Genomic DNA, 23,132 nt, shown 5'->3' with positions numbered 1-23,132 from the left:
ATGTTCATAATGAAAAGTTGCTCCACAAATTCTCTTTCCTGCATCTCTTACTTGAGCTGGTAGAGGTTGTTGGTTCCTCTGTGGTCGATATCATGGCACAAACCAGCGGTCACCATGGCCATACACTCCAGGTCTGTGTAGTAACGCTTCAGGTCACCTGTCTGAGAGCACAAAGAGAGCAGAAGGGGGTGAATGGCACAAAGGGAGGGTTTGAGTTCATGATTACGCACACAAATAGAGTCTGAGCTGTTTTTATAGTGGGTTTTCCATGTGTGTGAACTGCAATGATGCTCTCTCTCATTAATGTAGCAGTTAATGCAGCCCAGACTCACATTTCATTTTCAGACACACTTCATTACCTCTCTCCTTTCTCACGCCTCCAAACGCACATCAACACCCCCCCCGTGCATGATTACATTTACATTTCAGGAGAAGATAAAGAACGGAGAGGAGGGGAAAGGAGGAGGAGAGACAGCGGGGGCGGGGGGGGAGAGATGACCACTCAGACGGGAGAGGATGGAGGAATGAGTCATAGTCACCATCAGCAGCGTGAACATGGTCTGTCCAACGTTGAATCCGTGTCTCCAGTTGTGGTACGTGATCTTCCTGTAGCCTTTGCTCAGAGAGAATATGAATCTCACCAAGACCTGCGGGAAACATTGTGCATTTTACTGCTTATATTTCAAGTTTGTTGCCCAAAGTTCATCTGGATAAACACGACTCTACGAGCACCAGGAGCCACTGGAAACTCATCATCATGATCTAACTTTCATTTAGCTTCATCCTTATCAAAGCTACATGAACCACTGATTTATTGTTGTTTGCGTTGTGTTTTTCCTGTTCAGTAAAACAGTTTTTTTTGGCATTTGGAAGTGTTTGGGTCCAGGCAGTGAGGATAAAGCTCAAAGTTAAGCAGAGGGCGACTGTGGGATGCTGAGGCTCCTGGACAGCTGACCATGACCACGGACCAGAGTTGAGCAACTGGAATTTCATTGCAGGACATTGAAAACGAATGAGATCCTTCCCCAAGTGGAGGAGTTCAAGTATCTCGGGGTCTTGTTCACAGTGAGGGACGAATGGAGCGTGAGATTGACGGCGGATCGGTGCAGCGTCTGCAGTGTTGCTCTGCACCGACCCGTCGATGTGAAGAAGGAGCTGAGCCAGAAGGTGAAGCTCTCTATTTACCGGTTCCTATCCTCACCGATGGTCCCGAGCTGTGGGGAGAGACCGAAAGAACGAGATTGAGATACAAGCGGCTGAAATGGGTTTCCTCCACAGGGTGTCTGGGCCTCCCTTAGAGATAGGGTGAGAAGCTCAGTCATCCGGGAGGGGCTCGGAGTAGAACCGCTGCTCCTCCGCATTGAGAGGAGTCAGATGAGGTGGCATCTGGTTAGGATGCCTCCTGGACGCCTCCCTGGGGAGGTGTTCTGGGCCCGTCCCACTGGGAGGAGACCCGGGGAAGACCCAGGACACGTTGGAGAGACTATGGCCTGGGAACGCCTCGGGGTTCCCCTGGAAGAGCTGGAGGAAGTGGCCGGGGACAGGGATGCCTGGGCTTCTCTGTTAAAGCTGCAGCCCGACCCCCGGAGAAGCAGCAGATGATGGATGGATGGACATTGAAAACATATCCATGCATAGTTAATTCCAGTTGGTGTTTAACAGTGTTTTAAAAAGGTCACTGCAACCGTCACAAGTTTTTCTGCTACAACAGCATCGAGTTGTGTCAATAATAATTATATTATCTGTTGATTTAGCATTTAAGCTTTCCTTAGATGTACCAAAAGCTGATTAGTTTGCATTGTTTAGGCATTTCTCTCCATCCACTTGGACGTTAAAGCTCGTTAGTGTTGGCTTGTGATCTGATATTTGGAATCAGAAATAATCCGTTTGAATATCAGCCAAACGACTGGAACCTGCAATGAACTCCTGAGTTAATTCAGCAGATTCAGATGTGAAGAGGAAGAGAGACTGTTGGAGCCTGAAAGGTGTACGGTTTAGTCCTGCCCTCCAACTTTACTTTAAACTTACGAGTGGGAGCTGCTGTCGAGTTAGCTTCGGATGCTATCTAATCTAAATCAATGAACTACCCCCGGTATTAATAAAGTTCTCTGAATATCTTAACCCTACATCCAAAATGGTTATCAGCACAGTCTGAAGCTCAGAAGAGAGAAACCACAAGCCTTTCACCTCCTGGTTTCACATGCTTAAAGGCTGGATTCAGTTAGCTGCAGCTACCTCTGACCTGTTGCAGCTTTGTGATGCTTGACCAGATCATTTTCTTGCAAAACAAACAAAATAAACGCAGCCCCACTAATAGGCTGACAGACTAAACTACGCACTGACCTCTCTGGGGATGTGAAACTTGTCCACCACTTTCAGCTCGTAGTACATCTTGATGCCGCACTTCACCAGGTCCAGCTCGCTGTGTTCGAAGTCGCAGAAGTGAAACTCTAAGATCTCAGACTTCTTAGAGTTTGGAAGAACCTCCGACTGTGATCAAAGACAGATAAACTCACTATTTTCATTCCAACAGTGTGAATCTTTTCCTTCTATTAATGAAGCATAAGCTGAGTAGTATAAAAGGGAAACGTATGGAGACGCTAATGGTCGGCGTAGAGCTCCAGAATCATGTTGCATCAGGTTTTATTTACCAGAATCTCCTGAAGCTCCTCTTCCTCGCACTCGTCTGGCTCCTTCCCCCATCTCTCTCTGGTGTTCTGGACAAACATACATCATCAACACTCACCTTGGATGAAACGGCGCGGCATCAATCAACTGACTCCTGATCTAAGGTCAAAGCAGGTGATCTCTTTCAGCGTTTGTTCTCCCTGTCCACTGACAAATCACCCCATAGAAAAACTGACAGCTTATTTCAGCTTATATATGACACATCCTGCTTCTGTCACCTGCTGATTTTGTGCCGTTCAGGAAGAATATCGAAGGGAATGAAGCATGTTGAGCATTATTTAAAATAACTGCTTCTGCTTTTAAACATTTAACCGTTAAAACAAAGTACAAAATGTAAAAGCTGCCAGTTAAAACATCCTTTTCCCTTTAAATTCATTGCTCCTGTGTCCCATAACAACATTATTTTGCACCCAAACTGATCAGAGCTTCAACTCTGAGTTTAAGGATAACATTTCACACTGAAACTTCAGACTGATGATGACCAGCAGGCCTCTTTTCCACATCCACGTACTCACCAGAACGGTCTGGATTTCATCCTTGCGACACTTGACGTGGTACATCACCATGTCCTGGAAGATGTCCTTCCTGTTCTCCAGCTTGTACATCTTGTCATAAGTGTCAGTGTTCAGCACAGACCAGCCCAGGAACTGGGTCAGGGACTGGAGACAGACCCAAATACAGCATTAAAATATCGCTCCGAGGGCTTTAAATACTTTTTTTTTTTTTGTTCAATACGGCATTCATCAGCAGAAATGTTTAAATCCTTCATTTGAGGGCAGCTATCAAAAGAAAAATATCCCGAGAATGTGTATGTTGGGAGAAACCTGTATAGCAACATGGAGACATGTACAGTTACTAATTCATAATAAAATATTCAAGTTTTAAGGTGGTTATTGAGCACTGCTGCTTTCTGCTGTTAAATGAAATGAAAAAATCTGTGTTGCAGTATATATTTCTATAAAGAATCATCATAAGCTTTCAATATGATACTATTGCTGCTGGGAGGAAGGACCTCCTGTATCTTTCTGTGTTACAACGGAGCTGAAGCCTCACACTGATCACTCTCTGATGTTTCAACACATTGTTATGTGGAGAGTGGTCAGTGTTATAATAAATACAAATAAATAACCATATTGGAGAACATAAATGTGTCAGGATCAGCTGTTTTTGATTAATGCTCTTATTTAGTTGTTTCCTGTTTTTTCTTGGTGCCGTTTCCTGGTGGACACAGTTCAACTCACCTGTGGCGATGACTGGCTTAACAAAATGTTCTAAATGCATTTTCTTTTTTAACAATCAGCCACAGGGACTCCAGAGTGGTCCCCGGCACAGAGCTAGCCCTAAAGTCTCTAGCCCTAATGCTGCTGCCCCAACAGATGGCTGTAAAGCACTCTCCACCACAAACTTATAGTGGATATTAAGCATTCTTTTAAAAAGCTTCCCACTAGTGAAGCACCAAGGGTGGACGAGATTCGCCCTGAGATGCTAAAGGCTCTGGACATGGACTGTCTTGGCTGACTCCTCAATGTCGCATGGAAGTCTGGGACAACACCACTGTTAATGGTAACAGAGATGCATTAATATATGAGCTCCAGCTTCATTCTGCAGCACTGACACTTTGGCTCCTCTTTGTTGATTTATTGTAGTTTAAAAGAGGTTTAATATATAAAGGCTTCTCTGCATATTTGTCAAAATATGATTTCCTTCTTTTCTATTCTGTAGACGGCGCAATTAGCATCCATTTCCAAATAACACAATGTTTAAAGTCCACCAATCAAATGCTGGCACTTAACAGCTTGTTGAATTAAGAGCAAAAGATATAAATCTGAAATACTATACAATTAGCATCCATTTCCAAATAACACAATGAATATACTCATGTTTAAAGTCCACCAATCAAATGCTGGCACTTAACAGCTTGTTGAATTAAGAGCAAAAGATATAAATCTGAAATACTTCACTCAGAAGCTTCCTCTGATGTGAAAGAGCAGCTGAAGATCAAATGTTCTGCGTGTTACAGTGAGGAGGACCGCAGTGAGAAGCCTAATGCAGACGCTCTGTGGCCTGCAGGGTTTTTATAAACCAGCGACTCAGTGTGGTCACAAACACACACACCGAGTGTGTACCTCCATCAGGGTTTCGTCCATTTCATCAAAGGGTTTCCCATCCTTCCTGTTGTAGAACGTGGCCACACCCACTATCTCTTCTTTCTTGTTGACGATTGGCAAAGACAGGACGTTCTTTATGGTCCAGCCGGAGTCATCCAGAGGCTCCGACTGCACAGACCGACACAAACACACAAAGAACATCTTATTTAATCGCTTATGGCCTGATCTGCACAGTCACTTCTGTTGGTGGAAGATTAGATTTCTTAACGGTCACTATAATCACAAACGTGGCGTGAAGCTAATAACTCATCCCTGGAGTTTGAACTTGAGGCTCAGGTGTCACTTTAACACATGGTTTCATTGATGAAACTTTGGAAAACCTTCTAAAAGAAACTAATTTAATCTTTTACTGGGAAACACCGACGGAAAACAAGCCCGAGACAGGCTGCGATGGGAGTTACTTTATGTGATTAACCCTGAAGGGCAGAAATCTGACCCAACACTGGAAAGGTTTAGTGCTGTAAAGCCTCTGATAATAAAACACTAAAAAGCAGAACCACCATGTCAAACCACAGAAAAATCCAATAAAGGAAACAAAAAAAACAGGCATTTCTGCAATTAGAGGAAAAACAATGTTGGAGAGCAACGCTGGGCTTTGACTGAGGGGATCCAGCTCGTCCTCGGCTTCAATGATCCACCCTCACAGCTGGAGTCAAAGGCTTTTTGGGGAAATATGGGAACCAACTGAAACATATCTGTTGGATCAAAACCAAATTTCACTCAGGGATTAAACTGCAAAGCAGTATAATATTGTAATTTCCTTCATTGTCTGCAGGATTGAAGCACAGTCTGAGTATAATAAGGAAAATATACGAGCTGGTTAATAACCCCACAGCAAAGAGGTGGTCTATCTGGTGGTCTATTACTGCATCTGAGCAGCATTTATAAAGCCAGCTCCTCTTCCATACATTACTTCTATATACACTCACACTAAAGAGATCCGACAGCGAGGTGCTGATTACATCCACTTCTTTATATGAACCGCTGCACAGCAACAAGTGTTAGCTGTGATATAAAGTCATGAATTTAAAAAGGCATCAGTGCCCAACTGGTTTCTATCCAGAATAAATAGATGCATAATGCAAAATTAAATGGGAAAAATTGCAGCTCATCGCTTATGTGCTCTGGTTCGGGAGAGAAGTTTGCCAGATTTATGCAATAATAACTGCATATTCCACATAAGATATGATGGCATTACCATTAATTTGAGCTGAATTTGTCAGCAAAGCAAGTCTTTACAGAGGTGCATTAAAGCTTTTTAAATGAATCTTTGAAGGTGGAGTCTGGCTGCCTCCACTTTTATTCCTGGTTAATGAAACCCTTCCCACTTGTTTATAGTTCTTAACTAACCATCAATCTGTTTGCAAACTGGTAAGAAACCACAGTTTGTGGTACTAATCTCAATTTGTCAGCAAAGCAAATCTTTACATTAAAGCTTTTTAAATGAATCTTTGAATAATCTGAGGTGGAGTCTGGCTGCCTCCACTTTTATTCCTGGTTAATGAAACCCTTCCCACTTGTTTATAGTTCTTAACTAACCATCAATCTGTTTGCAAACTTGTAAGAAACCACAGTTTGTGGCACTAATCTCAATTTGTCAGCAAAGCAAATCTTTACATTAAAGCATTAAAGCTTTTTAAATGAATCTTTGAATAGTCTCTGGAGGTGGAGTCTGTCTGCCTCCACTTTTATTCCTGGTTAACGAAACCCTTCCCACTTGTTTATAGTTCTTAACTAACCATCAATCTGTTTGCAAACTGGTAAGAAACCACAGTTTGAGGCACTAATCTCAATTTGTCAGCAAAGCAAATCTTTACAGAGGTGCATTAAAGCTTTTTAAATGAATCTTTGAAGGTGGTGTCTGGCTGCCTCCACTTTTATTCCTGGTTAATGAAACCCTTCCCACTTGTTTATAGTTCTTAACTAACCATCAATCTGTTTGCAAACTTGTAAGAAACCACAGTTTGTGGCACTAATCTCAATTTGTCAGCAAAGCAAATCTTTACATTAAAGCATTAAAGCTTTTTAAATGAATCTTTGAATAGTCTCTGGAGGTGGAGTCTGTCTGCCTCCACTTTTATTCCTGGTTAACGAAACCCTTCCCACTTGTTTATAGTTCTTAACTAACCATCAATCTGTTTGCAAACTTGTAAGAAACCACAGTTTGAGGCACTAATCTCAATTTGTCAGCAAAGCAAATCTTTACAGAGGTGCATTAAAGCTTTTTAAATGAATCTTTGAATAGTCTGAGGTGGAGTCTGGCTGCCTCCACTTTTATTCCTGGTTAACAAAAACCTTCCCACTTGTTTATAGTTCTTAACTAACCATCAATCTGTTTGCAAACTGGTAAGAAACCACAGTTTGTGGCACTAATCTCAATTTGTCAGCAAAGCAAATCTTTACAGAGGTGCATTAAAGCTTTTTAAATGAATCTTTGAATAGTCTGAGGTGGAGTCTGGCTGCCTCCACTTTTATTCCTGGTTAACGAAAACCTTCCCACTTGTTTATAGTTCTTAACTAACCATCAATCTGTTTGCAAACTGGTAAGAAACCACAGTTTGAGGCACTAATCTCTCCATCGTCCTGTAGATCATTAGAACTAATCCAAGAATAACCAAGAGATCGTTCCAGTACGTTATCCAAAGGTCAGGTAGGTCAGAGTGAGCCTAACTAACTAACCCATCTTACCTGGAAGCTGAAGAAGTCATCCTGAGCTGCATTCATGATGTTGCAAATCTGATGGAAAAGCAAAAAGAAAACACATTAGAGCAATGAGGGTAGAAAGTTTCAATGTGGCGGGGCTCCATTTTGATTTAATTAATGGCGCCGGAACCCGCAGACGAGGCTGAGTGAGCGCAGCAGCAGGGAGAAAGGACACCTCTGGAATACCGCCGCATAACAAATCCTTCACCTTCACTTTGTGGCTGGAAGCACATGTTCATACGTAATTTTCAGGAGGAGACAAAGTTTCATATCCCCCTGCGCCGCATCAAAAACCATCAGCGTCAACGTGACTAATCTTTTCTCCTCAATTTATGAAAGTGAGGCTCAGTGGAGAAGTGAAGTTTCATCTTCCACATAATGCCGGATAAGAAAATACAACGGAGGAAAAATGATGCAGGCTTGAAAAATGACAGGCGCCGAAGACAATGAGAGGACGAGAGGAGGAAAAAGATGGAGGATAGACGAAAAACTCACCCTGATTAATTACAACCGCATCAGAAATTACAATTATACATCACAGCTGCACGCTTTTCACTTCCACAACAGCTGTGTAATACGTCTTCCTGCTGTTCTGCTCCTCTGACCTCCAGCAGCTTTCATTTCTTAAAGCATTCTGGTCTCACTCTGGAGTTAAGTTGGTCCTCAACTCACCGACTGTAAAAACTAATGGAGCATTTTCCACACTTTTTCCTATTTGAGACACTTTAATGGCGATAAAGTGATAAATAAAATGATTTTAGTGCGTCTTTGTGAGCTTTTTATGCGAAGGTCAACAGAGGGAATGTGACTCGGTTGAGAAGCACAACTCAACTAATGCTGATTTCCCATCTGTGAGCTGTTCTAATGTCTAATGGAAGGTGGAGATTCCCTTAAGACATAGGTGCCAAACTCTGGCCCGCAGTGTAATTATATTTGGCCCGCGAGGCAATTTCAAATAAATATTAGAGCTGGCCCGCCAGTATTATACGGCGGCAGCGCTGTAACACCGCATTCACCACTTATACTACAAATCCCATAATGCTTTGCGGTTGTTTTGGCGCGTCAATTAGAACAGAGGCAGACACGCCCCCTCCTCTGTGGCAGTAGCATCTATGCTAGCGGTCTTCTTGCGCACTCCGTGCCTCTTCGACCACACTTCGACCTCAAACCACAGCTGTCACTGTTACCTACCAAAAAATGGCCAAAAGAAAGGCAGAAAATAGAACTTTTCTGGACAGGTGGGAGACAGAATATCTGTTTATGTAAAAGACAGACCTGTTTGTCTTGTTTGTGGAGCTAACGCGTCAGTAACTAAGGAGTAACTAAGGAGTATAATATCAGACGACACTATGAAACGAAACACCAGGACAAATATAAGGACCTGGAGCCAGAAAGTAAAGGAGATGAAAAGAGGTTTATGTTATTTTATTTTCACATTTATTAGCCTGTGTAAGAAGCTAATTTTGACATTTACCTCAGAAAGCTGCAAACAGAAAGGAGGCATTCAATTTTTTAATTTGCCATTGATATGTTTTTATTATTATTATTAGCAACTCAATTTCACACCCCTGGACTTTAAAGTTATATAAGCCTTGTTCAGTATTCACTGTTAAATCAAAACTTGTTGGGTTCCATATTAAAAGGTTCATTTGTTCAACCTTGGCCCGCGGCTTTGTTCAATTTAACATTTCGGCCCTCTGTGTATTTGAGTTTGAGCCTTAAGACCTTCGAAGGTGTCTAAAGCTGCAGAAGATCCTTCGTTACATCGTCTGAGAGGTTGTTATTACTGCGCTCAGGTTAATTATTCCCCTGCTGAACCAAAACAGCTGGGGCAGCCAAACAGAGAGGCCTTGAGGCCTCAAGTTGAAATCCGATGTCAGGTTTGATTTAAAGCCTTTTGGTGTTGATTTATTCCGCAACAGCTGGAAAAAACTTCCCTGGTGGGCAGAAAAGTCAAACTAAAGGAAGTAATAATGATGTAATTACTGTAAATAACTATTTTGGTGGCCATTAGGTGGCAGACTGACACTTTTAATGTGCTCATTACGATGTAAAAAGTGCATTTCTCTGAATGCGATGATTAAAAAAGCATCTTTTATAACACAAACTGATCTGAAAATACATGTTTGTAATAAAAACAAGTACTAACCAGCCCGGTTTCTGCTACATAGGTTGGTAAACCGCTAACCAGGGCCCAGTGTTCGGGTGGAGGACCCCTGAGGATGAAGAGAAGACGACAAGCAGAGAAATCAACAACCATCTTCGATAAGAACAGATCAAATAAAGAACCTTTTGGACCAGGATATAACATTCAACCCGTCAACTGAACAATTACCAATTATTGTTTATAAGTGGGGTTAAATAACCTGAAAAGCTTTTCCAGGTTACCTGGTTTTAGTGCATCAAACTTTATGGATTTCTGGAAATCTGAGGCCAAGTTTAAAGTTTTTTGACTTTTAGCTTCAGCTCACCAGTCTGGAAACCATCTGATTCTCCAAAATAAGAGCTCGGGTATTTCATATAACCCCAAAGTTGAGAGTGCAATTATTGTTTATGAGTGGGTTTAAATAACCTGAAAAGCTTTTCCAGGTTACCTGGTTTTAGTGCTTTGGATCTACATCAAACTTTGTGGATTTCTGGAAATCTGAGGCCAAGTTTAAAGTTTTTTTACTTTTAGCTTCAGCTCACCAGTCTGGAAACCATCTGATTCTCCAAAATAAGAGCTCGGGTATTTCATATAACCCCAAAGTTGAGAGTGCAATTATTGTTTATGAGTGGGTTTAAATAACCTGAAAAGCTTTTCCAGGTTACCTGGTTTTAGTGCTTTGGATCTACATCAAACTTTGTGGATTTCTGGAAATCTGAGGCCAAGTTTAAAGTTTTTTGACTGCTCACTTCTCATATTTTGGCCCAAAGTTGTTCTTTTACACATGTCAAAACCCTTTGTGGGGCGTTTAGGGAACACTGGGAAGCTGTAGCCACACCATGTAGCTGCACGGTGTAAAGGGGTGTTTATTTTGGGGTATTCATGAGCTGTCTTACCCGGAGCTTCTAGCTTCAGCTCACCAGTCTGGAAACCATCTGATTCTCCAAAATAAGAGCTCGGGTATTTCATATAACCCCAAAGTTGAGAGTGCAATTATTGTTTATGAGTGGGTTTAAATAACCTGAAAAGCTTTTCCAGGTTACCTGGTTTTCGTGCATCAAACTTTGTGGATTTCTGGAAATCTGAGGCCAAGTTTAAAGTTTTTTGACTGCTCACTTCTCATATTTTGGCCCAAAGTTGTTCTTTTACACATGTCAAAACCCTTTGTGGGGCGTTTAGGGAACACTGGTAAGTTGTAGCCACACCATGTAGCTGCACGGTGTAAAGGGGTGTTTATTTCGGGGTATTCATGAGCCGTCTTACCCGGAGCTTTTAGCTTCAGCTCACCAGTCTGGAAACCATCTGATTCTCCAAAATAAGAGCTTGGGTATTTCATATAACCCCAAAGTTGTTCTTTTACACATGTCAAAACCCTTTGTGGGGCGTTTAGGGAACACTGGTAAGCTGTAGCCGCACCATGTAGCTGCACGGTGTAAAGGGGTGTTTATTTCGGGGTATTCATGAGCCGTCTTACCCCGAGCTTTTAGCTTCAGCTCACCAGTCTGGACACCATCTGATTCTCCAAAATAAGAGCTCGGGTATTTCATATAACCCCAAAGTTGAGAGTGCAATTATTGTTTATGAGTGGGTTTAAATAACCTGAAAAGCTTTTCCAGGTTACCTGGTTTTAGTGCTTTGGATCTACATCAAACTTTGTGGATTTCTGGAAATCTGAGGCCAAGTTTAAAGTTTCTTGACTGCTCACTTCTCATATTTTGGCCCAAAGTTGTTCTTTTACACATGTCAAAACCCTTTGTGGGGCGTTTAGGGAACACTGGTAAGTTGTAGCCACACCATGTAGCTGCACGGTGTAAAGGGGTGTTTATTTCGGGGTATTCATGAGCTGTCTTACCCGGAGCTTTTAGCTTCAGCTCACCAGTCTGGACACCATCTGATTCTCCAAAATAAGAGCTCGGGTATTTCATATAACCCCAAAGTTGAGAGTGCAATTATTGTTTATGAGTGGGTTTAAATAACCTGAAAAGCTTTTCCAGGTTACCTGGTTTTCGTGCATCAAACTTTGTGGATTTCTGGAAATCTGAGGCCAACTTTAAAGTTTTTTGACTGCTCACTTGTCATATTTTGGCCCAAAGTTGTTCTTTTACACATGTCAAAACCCTTTGTGGGGCGTTTAGGGAACACTGGTAAGTTGTAGCCACACCATGTAGCTGCACGGTGTAAAGGGGTGTTTATTTCGGGGTATTCATGAGCCGTCTTACCCGGAGCTTCTAGCTTCAGCTCACCAGTCTGGAAACCATCTGAGTCTCCAAAATAAGAGCTCGGGTATTTCATATAACCCCAAAGTTAAGAGTGCAATTATTGTTTATGAGTGGGTTTAAATAACCTGAAAAGCTTTTCCAGGTTACCTGGTTTTAGTGCATCAAACTTTATGGATTTCTGGAAATCTGAGGCCAAGTTTAAAGTTTTTTTACTTTTAGCTTCAGCTCACCAGTCTGGAAACCATCTGATTCTCCAAAATAAGAGCTCGGGTATTTCATATAACCCCAAAGTTAAGAGTGCAATTATTGTTTATGAGTGGGTTTAAATAACCTGAAAAGCTTTTCCAGGTTACCTGGTTTTAGTGCTTTGGATCTACATCAAACTTTGTGGATTTCTGGAAATCTGAGGCCAAGTTTAAAGTTTTTTGACTGCTCACTTCTCATATTTTGGCCCAAAGTTGTTATTTTACACATGTCAAAACCCTTTGTGGGGCGTTTAGGGACCACTGGGAAGCTGTAGCCACACCATGTAGCTGCACGGTGTAAAGGGGTGTTTATTTCGGGGTATTCATGAGCCGTCTTACCCGGAGCTTTTAGCTTCAGCTCACCAGTCTGGAAACCATCTGATTCTCCAAAATAAGAGCTCGGGTATTTCATATAACCCCAAAGTTGAGAGTGCAATTATTGTTTATGAGTGGGTTTAAATAACCTGAAAAGCTTTTCCAGGTTACCTGGTTTTAGTGCTTTGGATCTACATCAAACTTTGTGGATTTCTGGAAATCTGAGGCCAACTTTAAAGTTTTTTGACTGCTCACTTCTCATATTTTGGCCCAAAGTTGTTCTTTGTGGGGCGTTTAGGGAACACTGGTAAGTTGTAGCCACACCATGTAGCTGCACGGTGTAAAGGGGTGTTTATTTCGGGGTATTCATGAGCCGTCTTACCCGGAGCTTTTAGCTTCAGCTCACCAGTCTGGAAACCATCTGATTCTCCAAAATAAGAGCTCGGGTATTTCATATAACCCCAAAGTTGAGAGTGCAATTATTGTTTATGAGTGGGTTTAAATAACCCGAAAAGCTTTTCCAGGTTACCTGGTTTTAGTGCTTTGGATCTCCATCAAACTTTGTGGATTTCTGGAAATCTGAGGCCAACTTTAAAGTTTTTTGACTGCTCACTTGTCATATTTTGGCCCAAAGTTGTTCTTTTACACATGTCAAAACCCTTTGTGGGGCGTTTAGGGAACACTGGGAAGCTGTAGCCACACCATGTAGCTGCACGGTGTAAAGGGGTGTTTATTTTGGGGTATTCATGAGCTGTCTTACCCGGAGCTTTTAGCCGATTCTCCAAAATAAGAGCTCGGGTATTTCATATAACCCCAAAGTTGAGACATCCTTTAAGCTGTCACCATGACAACACAAGTTTCCATTTGATTACTTAGCATCTTCTTCAGGGTGTAGAAGTAATGAGGATGAAAACATTACTCATGCAAACAGAAAGAAATGAAGCAACAGTGAAGCCTGGGGTTTGTCCAGCCTATTCGCCACTTTTTCTATTGATCAGTGGATAGCTGTTACTCTATTTCAGAAACCCTAATAGTGGAGCAAATGCACCACAGAGAAGACCTTGAGGGTATGTTTCATTCAGGAAGCTTCAGGGGAACACAGCCCTCAGATAGTGAAACGTCTAAAAGCTGCAGGACAGAGGCCCTCGAGGACCAGATGGGGGTTTAGTGCATAAATGCTGTTTGTAACCTGAAATGAGACTTTTGCAGTGACTTACGGTATAACTTTGATGTCCTCCTTGCCGTGGAGGATGTAGTCAATCACTTTGTAGAAGATGACTTCCTGGGGAAGACAGAATAAATGAATGAGACTTTGTGTTGTTCAAGAACAAAATCAGGGGAAGGCATCTTTATTGACTCATTTCATGCATTGAAACAGGCAAAAACAAGAAAATTAATAAAGAATGCTTTAAATCAAGGTCTATTTTAGCTGCTAAATACAGTGAAAGTAAACTGATGAAGTATTATTGGTCTGAAAGTTGAAAACATCTTGAGACTTGTGCTTAAACGGGTCCATTTCAGAGCACTGGGAGTATTTAATTCGGCTTAGCAGGTGGCGTGGAACAGTAAAGACGCCATTTTCTCCTCACCCTGCCATCAGGAGTCTTGGGTCCATCATACGGTGGAACTTCTCCCATCAGAACGGGCCACAGGTCGAAGAACTCCTGCAGACACACACAATGATACCAACAGCTCCGTTCTGCATGAAAACGCCAACTCCAGGCACCTCGGAAAACACATAGTTTCCAAAACAAAGACTTAAAGTTTTGTTTATTCTTTTCCACTCATGATATCCTGCCATCTGTGCAGCCAGACAACATGTGTTTGTTCTCAGATAGCAGGTGTCTGCAATCAGCTGGCAGCTGCTTGTAATTAGGTGACAGTCACAGCCAGCAAGTTGCATGCATGACGACGTGTTCGGTAACAGAAAAGCATGAAAGTGATCAGACGGCGTTCTTTTATCGCTGCACAAGCAGAGAAATCAATGAGATTAGACAAAGGAACCCCAACAGTGGCTGAAAGTACCTCCGATCAGGGGAGAGCTGAAGGAAAAAAGATGTTACAGCAACGGGATTCAGAAACAGACGCATTGTTTTATGCTTTTTAAGTCATTTTAAGGTTTCTTTATGACTCAGACTAAATTAATCAATTGTGTTTTTATCTCTGTATTCACATCACTGTTTAAGTTCCAAGAGTTTATACTTTATTTTTGTGATTTCTGTAACTTTCTGTGACTGAATCTGATGTTTAGCTGGTTATGACCCTTAAAAATGCATAATTTAATCTGGAAAATGATTATATGGGGCAACTAAAGGAGGAAATTATGTGTTTTTACCTCTGTTCCAGGAGTTTCTACTTTATTTTTGTGATTTCTGTAACTTTCTGTGATTGAATCTGATGTTTAGCTGGTTATGACCCTTAAAAATGCACCAATTTAATCTGGAAAAATGATTATATGGGGCATCTAAAGGAGGAAATTATGTGTTTTTACCTCTGTTCCAAGAGTTTATACTTTATTTTTGTGATTTCTGTAACTGAATCTGATGTTTAGCTGGTTATGACCCTTAAAAATGCACCGATTTAATCTGGAAAAATGATTATATGGGGCAACTAAAGGAGGAAATTATGTGTTTTTACCTCTGTTCCAAGAGTTTATACTTTATTTTTGTGATTTCTGTAACTGAATCTGATGTTTAGCTGGTTATGACCCTTAAAAATGCACCGATTTAATCTGGAAAAATGATTATATGGGGCAACTAAAGGAGGAAATTATGTGTTTTTACCTCTGTTCCAAGAGTTTATACTTTATTTTTGTGATTTCTGTGACTGAATCTGATGTTTAGCTGGTTATGACCCTTAAAAATGCACCAATTTAATCTGGAAAATGATTATATGGGGCAACTAAAGGAGGAAATTATGTGTTTTTACTTCTGTTCCAAGAGTTTATACTTTATTTTTGTGATTTCTGTAACTTTCTGTGACTGAATCTGATGTTTAGCTGGTTATGACCCTTAAAAATGCACCAATTTAATCTGGAAAAATGATTATATGGGGCATCTAAAGGAGGAAATTATGTGTTTTTACCTCTGTTCCAAGAGTTTATACTTTATTTTTGTGATTTCTGTAACTGAATCTGATGTTTAGCTGGTTATGACCCTTAAAAATGCACCAATTTAATCTGGAAAATGATTATATGGGGCAACTAAAGGAGGAAATTATGTGTTTTTACCTCTGTTCCAAGAGTTTATACTTTATTTTTGTGATTTCTGTAACTTTCTGTGACTGAATCTGATGTTTAGCTGGTTATGACCCTTAAAAATGCACCAATTTAATCTGGAAAAATGATTATATGGGGCAACTAAAGGAGGAAATTATGTGTTTTTACCTCTGTTCCAAGAGTTTATACTTTATTTTTGTGATTTCTGTGACTGAATCTGATGTTTAGCTGGTTATGACCCTTAAAAATGCATAATTTAATCTGGAAAAATGATTATATGGGGCAACTAAAGGAGGAAATTATGTGTTTTTACCTCTGTTCCAGGAGTTTCTACTTTATTTTTGTGATTTCTGTAACTTTCTGTGATTGAATCTGATGTTTAGCTGGTTATGACCCTTAAAAATGCACCAATTTAATCTGGAAAAATGATTATATGGGGCATCTAAAGGAGGAAATTATGTGTTTTTACCTCTGTTCCAAGAGTTTATACTTTATTTTTGTGATTTCTGTAACTGAATCTGATGTTTAGCTGGTTATGACCCTTAAAAATGCACCGATTTAATCTGGAAAAATGATTATATGGGGCAACTAAAGGAGGAAATTATGTGTTTTTACCTCTGTTCCAAGAGTTTATACTTTATTTTTGTGATTTCTGTGACTGAATCTGATGTTTAGCTGGTTATGACCCTTAAAAATGCACCAATTTAATCTGGAAAATGATTATATGGGGCAACTAAAGGAGGAAATTATGTGTTTTTACTTCTGTTCCAAGAGTTTATACTTTATTTTTGTGATTTCTGTAACTTTCTGTGACTGAATCTGATGTTTAGCTGGTTATGACCCTTAAAAATGCACCAATTTAATCTGGAAAAATGATTATATGGGGCATCTAAAGGAGGAAATTATGTGTTTTTACCTCTGTTCCAAGAGTTTATACTTTATTTTTGTGATTTCTGTAACTGAATCTGATGTTTAGCTGGTTATGACCCTTAAAAATGCACCAATTTAATCTGGAAAATGATTATATGGGGCAACTAAAGGAGGAAATTATGTGTTTTTACCTCTGTTCCAAGAGTTTATACTTTATTTTTGTGATTTCTGTGACTGAATCTGATGTTTAGCTGGTTATGACCCTTAAAAATGCATAATTTAATCTGGAAAAATGATTATATGGGGCAACTAAATGAAGAAATTATGTAAAGCGGAGCTGTTATCAGTTTTATTATCATTGTTGGTACTAACAGCCTTATTTTTTTCAGTAACGAGTAATTTAATTCATTAATTTTTAAAGTAAGATGACTAATACTGACTACAGGTTTCATCCCAGACATAAAAACCTGAGCAGCTACCATCAAAACGACTGATTATGTATATAATTAAAGTTCCAGATGGAAACTGATCGATAACAAACTCAACTAGTTATATTAAAGCATCAAATAGCAGGAAAACAACAGGATTAATGAGCTCCTGATGTCTTTTAACTGTTATGTCTTGGTTTAATTAGACCAGATGCAACACTGTCCCTGGATTTTTAAAGGTCTAACTTTTTTATTGGCCTTCCTGGGCTCCATAAAGCAAACTTAACCTCCTGATTTAAGAGGTTCTGCTGCTTTAAATTAAATCAAACTCAGTTAGACCAGAACTGGAGCCACTTTGGTGCGAACAGTGAGCTTCAAGCAGATGTTAAGGTTTGATTAGTTGTTGTTCTGAACCTATCAGTAACCCACCTTGGTTTTGGTCATGTCCAGCAGACCCACAGAGTAACGGTCACAGTTGAGAAAAGCTCTGACCGTGTACAGCGCCTTGTGGAACTGCCTCTCTATATCTGTCAGCTCCTCGAACACCTTGCTGGCTGACCACAGCAGCACCTGGAAGATAAAATACAAGAAAGAGTAAAAAAAAAAAGGACAGAATAGACCCTTCATGAAGCCTAAACTAAGCTGGTTTCTACAGGAATAAATCTTTGCTACAGTTCACACTCTGGTACAAGTTTTTAAATTCAGCTCACAATCATGCAGCTTGATGCCTTGTTTCTACATATGTGTCCCATCAATAATATAGGAACAAGGCCTCTTAGTGTGCAGCGCAGTATCTGATCTTGAAAGCTTGAAAATCTAAATAATTAAAATCAATCACGCCCCCCTGCAGCACAGTTTATTCACTCCGGTAAGAACGTCCATCTTACTCAAAGTTGTCGTCCACGTCGTCAAAATCTGATAAATATCCTGCCATGTTGCACAAAACTATCAGCAGCAAACTCTGTGTGAAGTTAGCCGACTGTCACAGAGCACGGAGTGAATAAGCTGTGCTGCAGGGGGGCGTGTGGATGAAGTGGTCCCAGTACAGTGCCTGTGTAGAAATCCCTCCATTAGCTCTCCTATAGCTGCAAGTAGCCACATAACAGCAGCTATGAGCTAACAGAGCTATGAGCTAACAGAGCTATAGCACACGTTCATTCATTCATTCTTCTTAAAGTATTGGTGAAATAAAGACAGATAATGCCTTATTTAGAGGCTGCATCCTCTAAGCCCCGTTCACTCCGTTATATGGATCTCCAGTTATCTAAATATCTTCAGAAGGACGCTGACTTTCACCAAACTGTTCTCGGTGAGTAGATGAACGTATTTCATGCCAGAAATAAGGTTTAAAAACACCGGCGTTGCCCTTTAAGCCTTACCTGTCCCTTTCTGGTCTCACAGTTGTGCAGGTAGCTCAGGTGGAAAACTCTCAGCAACAGGTTGGCAAAGTTCAGGTATTTGTTGAGAATCTGGAGGGGAAAAGAACAAAGTCTTTTTGTACTTTTTTATCTATAGATTACAACATCTGTTGTATTTGATTCACTTCAAAATGACAAAATAAATGTTTAATTTATCGAGTTAAAATTCCCACAAATCAAAAGACACGTCACATGACTTAAAAGCTAAACTCAGTCACATCATTTAGGCATTAAAAACACAGCACACTGCAGGAAATATCACAGGGATTACTGGACTTAATGCTCTTTGCACCGAGGAAAGTTTATAATTGTTTAAAGAGGATTAATGATCGTAATTTATCAGTTTTCTCCCATTCACTGTGAAACACTGTTCAGACGGGATGAAAAAAGATGGAACAGAATAAATTGGAGTAGAAAGATGTCTCCATTAGACCAACTCTTATATAGAGAATGAGAAAATATCACACTCTAAGGCCAGTGTTTGTCCATTGTAGGTGAATATTAGCAAGAAATGATCAGTTTGAACTTTGTAGTTTTGAATATAGATTGTAAAGGATTTGTTTTTATCTACGTTCAACACAATGTTGGAGTTACAATATGCAACGCTGTCCTTACAGTCACGCAGTTTGCCTTCTTGCTCTAAAGCTGGAAAGATACTGAAAACATTACTGTTACCAGCAGGCCGTCACATCTGGAACAGCCCAGGGATTGAAGTGTGAAGACGCTGCATGATGAGATTAACTGGATTACAGCTACAGTTGGGTTCTGCTCCTTATCTGAGGGTAATTATCCTTGGATATATGGCGGTGAATGAATGGAATCACTGGCACAAAGCGTGTCATACCCCGGTACGATAGGTGGCGCTGTCCCCATTTCAGCTATCGCTAATAGAGCCACTTCCTGTTGACGTCTTCACCGCCAACAACAACAAACTCAGGCATTCAGAAAGATGGCGAACGCAGAGCGAGATGAAGCTGCGTCCCTCTCCATCTGTGATGAGCTGGTTATGGCACAGACGATGCACAACGGCGCATTCTCCATCGCGTTGTTTCTTTCTTTCTGACGGCAGCAACAGGAATATCGTCTCCTTCCACTTCCGGGGGACGATCGCGGGAAAAAATCTGGAGCAGAACGCTCCGATCCACTGTCAAGTAACCCGATCCGATCCGTTTTTTAGTCAGATTAAGGTGTCTACATGAGCTGAATAACTCAGTCTTATTGTAATTTAGCCTTTAATCCGATCTGATGGCGCTCATTAAAGTGATTTTACCTTCTTGGGTTTTTACGGGTCATGCAGAGATGGACACTTTTCCTGCAGTTCTTCCTGTTTTTACAGACCCGCCCGTTGCAAATCGACACCTTTTCAATTTCTGCTAATTTAGCCATTAATCCGATCCGATGGGACTCATTAAACACACTGAGTGTGAAGAGAAGGGGGAACAGCACGGTGCCCTGTGGAGCTCCTATGCTGCTGGACTCAGACGTGACGTACTGCGGCCTGTTGGTGAACAGAACGCACGTTTGGATCGAGTTGTCTCGGGTCTTAATCCGATCGCATGTAACCCGATCCGATTCTTAGTCAGATTAAGGTGTCTACATGTTTCTGTTTCTGTATTTATCAGACGCTTTTATCCAAAGTGACGTACAAATGAAGATATAACAGCTTTATAAAAGCTAACAATAAGCTCCATAGAAGGAACCCAGGAGTCCGACTCTGTCAGAGGGGACAGAGTAGAGATAGGGTGCAGGCATAGAAGGAAGAGCAGAAAGATAAAGAGCAGAGATAGAGGGGGGAGGGAAGTACAAGGTAAGTGCTGGGATAGGAGATGCTCTCTGAAGAGCTGGGTTTTCAGGAGCTTCTTGAAGATAGACAGGGACGCCCCTGTTCTGGTAGCGCTCGGTAGGTCATTCCACCATCGTGGGACGACACATGAACAGAGTTTGGATTGTCTTAGGCGTGGTGTAGGAGCTGCTAGACGACAATCCTGGGACCAACGGAGGGACCCAGTTGGGACAGAAGCCTTTGCAAGAGCCTTCAAGTAGATGGAGCCGTTCATTAAGCTCTTTGTAGCTAACATCAGGGACTTGAATCTGATGCTAAGGTCAGCCAGAGGAGCTCAATGAACAGAGGGGGGACGTGTTCTTTTAGGCTGATCCAAGACCAGACGCACCGCCACGTTCTGGACCATCTGCAGAGGTTTCACAGGCTGGAGACCAGTTAGGAGACCAGTTAGGAGACCAGTTGGGAGACCAGTTGGGAGACCAGTTGGGAGACCAGTTGGGAGACCAGTTGGGAGACCAGTTGGGAGACCAGTTAGGAAACCAGTTAGGAAACCAGTTAGGAGACCAGTTAGGAGACCAGTTAGGAGACCAGTTAGGAGACCAGTTAGGAAACCAGTTAGGAGACCAGTTAGGAGACCAGTTAGGAGACCAGTTAGGAGACCAGTTAGGAGACCAGTTAGGAAACCAGTTAGGAGACCAGTTAGGAGACCAGTTAGGAGACCAGTTAGGAAACCAGTTAGGAAACCAGTTAGGAAACCAGTTAGGAAACCAGTTAGGAAACCAGTTAGGAAACCAGTTAGGAGACCAGTTAGGAGACCAGTTAGGAGACCAGTTAGGAAACCAGTTAGGAGACCAGTTAGGAAACCAGTTAGGAAACCAGTTAGGAGACCAGTTAGGAGACCAGTTAGGAGACCAGTCAGGAGACCAGTCAGGAGACCAGTTAGGAGACCAGTTAGGAGACCAGTTAGGAAACCAGTTAGGAGACCAGTTAGGAAACCAGTTAGGAAACCAGTTAGGAGAACAGTTAGGAGAACAGTTAGGAGAACAGTTAGGAGAACAGTTAGGAGAACAGTTAGGAGACCAGTTAGGAAACCAGTTAGGAAACCAGTTAGGAAACCAGTTAGGAAACCAGTTAGGAAACCAGTTAGGAGACCAGTTAGGAGACCAGTTAGGAGACCAGTTAGGAGACCAGTTAGGAGACCAGTCAGGAGACCGGTCAGGAGACCAGTTAGGAAACCAGTTAGGAGACCAGTTAGGAGACCAGTTAGGAAACCAGTTAGGAGACCAGTTAGGAGACCAGTTAGGAAACCAGTTAGGAAACCAGTTAGGAAACCAGTTAGGAAACCAGTTAGGAGAACAGTTAGGAGAACAGTTAGGAGAACAGTTAGGAGAACAGTTAGGAAACCAGTTAGGAAACCAGTTAGGAAACCAGTTAGGAAACCAATTAGGAGACCAGTTAGGAAACCAGTTAGGAGACCAGTTAGGAAACCAGTTAGGAAACCAGTTAGGAAACCAGTTAGGAGACCAGTTAGGAAACCAGTTAGGAAACCAGTTAGGAAACCAGTTAGGAGAACAGTTAGGAAACCAGTTAGGAAACCAGTTAGGAAACCAGTTAGGAAACCAATTAGGAGACCAGTTAGGAAACCAGTTAGGAGACCAGTTAGGAAACCAGTTAGGAAACCAGTGAGGAGACGGAGCGGCTAAGGGCAGCCAGAGGAGCTCAATGAACAGAGGGGGGGGGACGTGTTCTTTTAGGCTGAGTTTACATGAGCTGAATAACTCAATCTTATTGTAATTTAGCCATTAATCCGATCCGATGTGACATCAAAGTGCTTCCAAAAAGCTGATAGAAGCTGCTTAAACAGAAAAGGTTCGAACTCGTGACATAAAACACGGAAAATGGAAATGAGAGAAATCCACGAAAGGAGATTTTTCTGCTCTTTGTTCCTTTTTAAAAACATGAAACTTGTGGTGATGGTGCAGGGAGACGGTACCTCTTCATCCTTGGTGGTGAAGCTGTCTCCATCCAACTTATTGATGGCCATCATGACGGCCACCATGTCTTTGCCGTTCATGATGGGGACGGCGAGGACATTCTTGGTCTTATACTCGGTCAGCTCATCCACAAAGTTACTGAAATTAGGGTTCTGGGAGGAGAAAAGAAGAAAAGAACATTAATGCATGATTGATTGTTTGAGTCTTTCATTCAGATAACTCAGAATCAGCTTTAAACACACAGCTCTCATCCATAAATGATGCAAGAGAAGCTTTTGATTATCCACAAACTGCACTTCTACTTCTCATCCTGTACAGATGGGGTCATCAGTTGTTTCCCCCTGAGGGTATAAAGGCTTCATTAACTCCCAAGAGGGAATAGAAACCTAGATTTAGGTAAACTGAGGCCTCAGTCCTTTATCTTCAGAAGCCTTTGACAACCAAAAGTATTTTACTTTTTTAAGGAAGCAAAAAGATTCCTTTAGATCCTGGATTTCAGCGCTTTCACTGTGGTCTGAAGCACCAAGTAGAAAAAAGGCCAATGAGTCCTCTGCAGTGTTGTTGTGCGTCTTTAAGGAGGTTAAGGAGTCACAGAAATCAGCAACATGGCGCTTTTCTGCAGGTTTGTGCCGTGGTGTCGGTTTTAAAGTCTCTATGAACCCCGTTTTCCCTGATTTAACACATTCCTCATCATTCATTTAGTCTACTCAGCTGCCACCGTTTATGCTGGACTGGGAATAAATAAATAAATAGCTGTGTTTAAATGCACAACAGGAGATGACAACAAGAGGGTCCCAGGTCCAGGCCAACCAGCACCTTTACTGGCTGTGATTAGCATCCTGCTGCCAGCCCCAACCCAAAAGAACCAGAGCTGTTTTAGGGGGGAAATGTCCCATAGAGCCGCTGATTTCTATGGTTGAAATGTAGCTCAGACGCTG

At 41.5% G+C, this 23,132-nt stretch overlaps 1 protein-coding gene across 1 annotated transcript in view; it reads right to left on the bottom strand.

Annotated features, from left to right (window-relative positions):
• Nucleotides 1-23,132, bottom strand: part of pde6a (phosphodiesterase 6A, cGMP-specific, rod, alpha) — a 41,063-nt gene that overhangs the window by 14,107 nt on the left and 3,824 nt on the right. The window contains exons 3-15 of the mRNA XM_072396322.1: nucleotides 22,194-22,346; nucleotides 18,379-18,468; nucleotides 17,429-17,569; nucleotides 14,074-14,148; nucleotides 13,702-13,766; nucleotides 9,709-9,775; nucleotides 7,545-7,592; nucleotides 4,815-4,964; nucleotides 3,204-3,347; nucleotides 2,652-2,717; nucleotides 2,344-2,490; nucleotides 540-647; nucleotides 52-161 (exon numbers count right to left, since the gene is read on the bottom strand). Coding sequence (XP_072252423.1) covers nucleotides 52-161; nucleotides 540-647; nucleotides 2,344-2,490; nucleotides 2,652-2,717; nucleotides 3,204-3,347; nucleotides 4,815-4,964; nucleotides 7,545-7,592; nucleotides 9,709-9,775; nucleotides 13,702-13,766; nucleotides 14,074-14,148; nucleotides 17,429-17,569; nucleotides 18,379-18,468; nucleotides 22,194-22,346 — 1,364 coding nt within the window. The remainder of the gene's footprint in view (nucleotides 1-51; nucleotides 162-539; nucleotides 648-2,343; nucleotides 2,491-2,651; nucleotides 2,718-3,203; nucleotides 3,348-4,814; nucleotides 4,965-7,544; nucleotides 7,593-9,708; nucleotides 9,776-13,701; nucleotides 13,767-14,073; nucleotides 14,149-17,428; nucleotides 17,570-18,378; nucleotides 18,469-22,193; nucleotides 22,347-23,132) is intronic.

This window comes from Leuresthes tenuis, unplaced genomic scaffold, assembly GCF_036924035.1.
Source record: "Leuresthes tenuis unplaced genomic scaffold, fLeuTen1.0.hap1 SCAF_11, whole genome shotgun sequence".
NCBI classification, from domain to species: Eukaryota; Metazoa; Chordata; class Actinopteri; order Atheriniformes; family Atherinopsidae; genus Leuresthes; species Leuresthes tenuis.
This window is presented reverse-complemented; position numbering and strand designations above follow the sequence as displayed.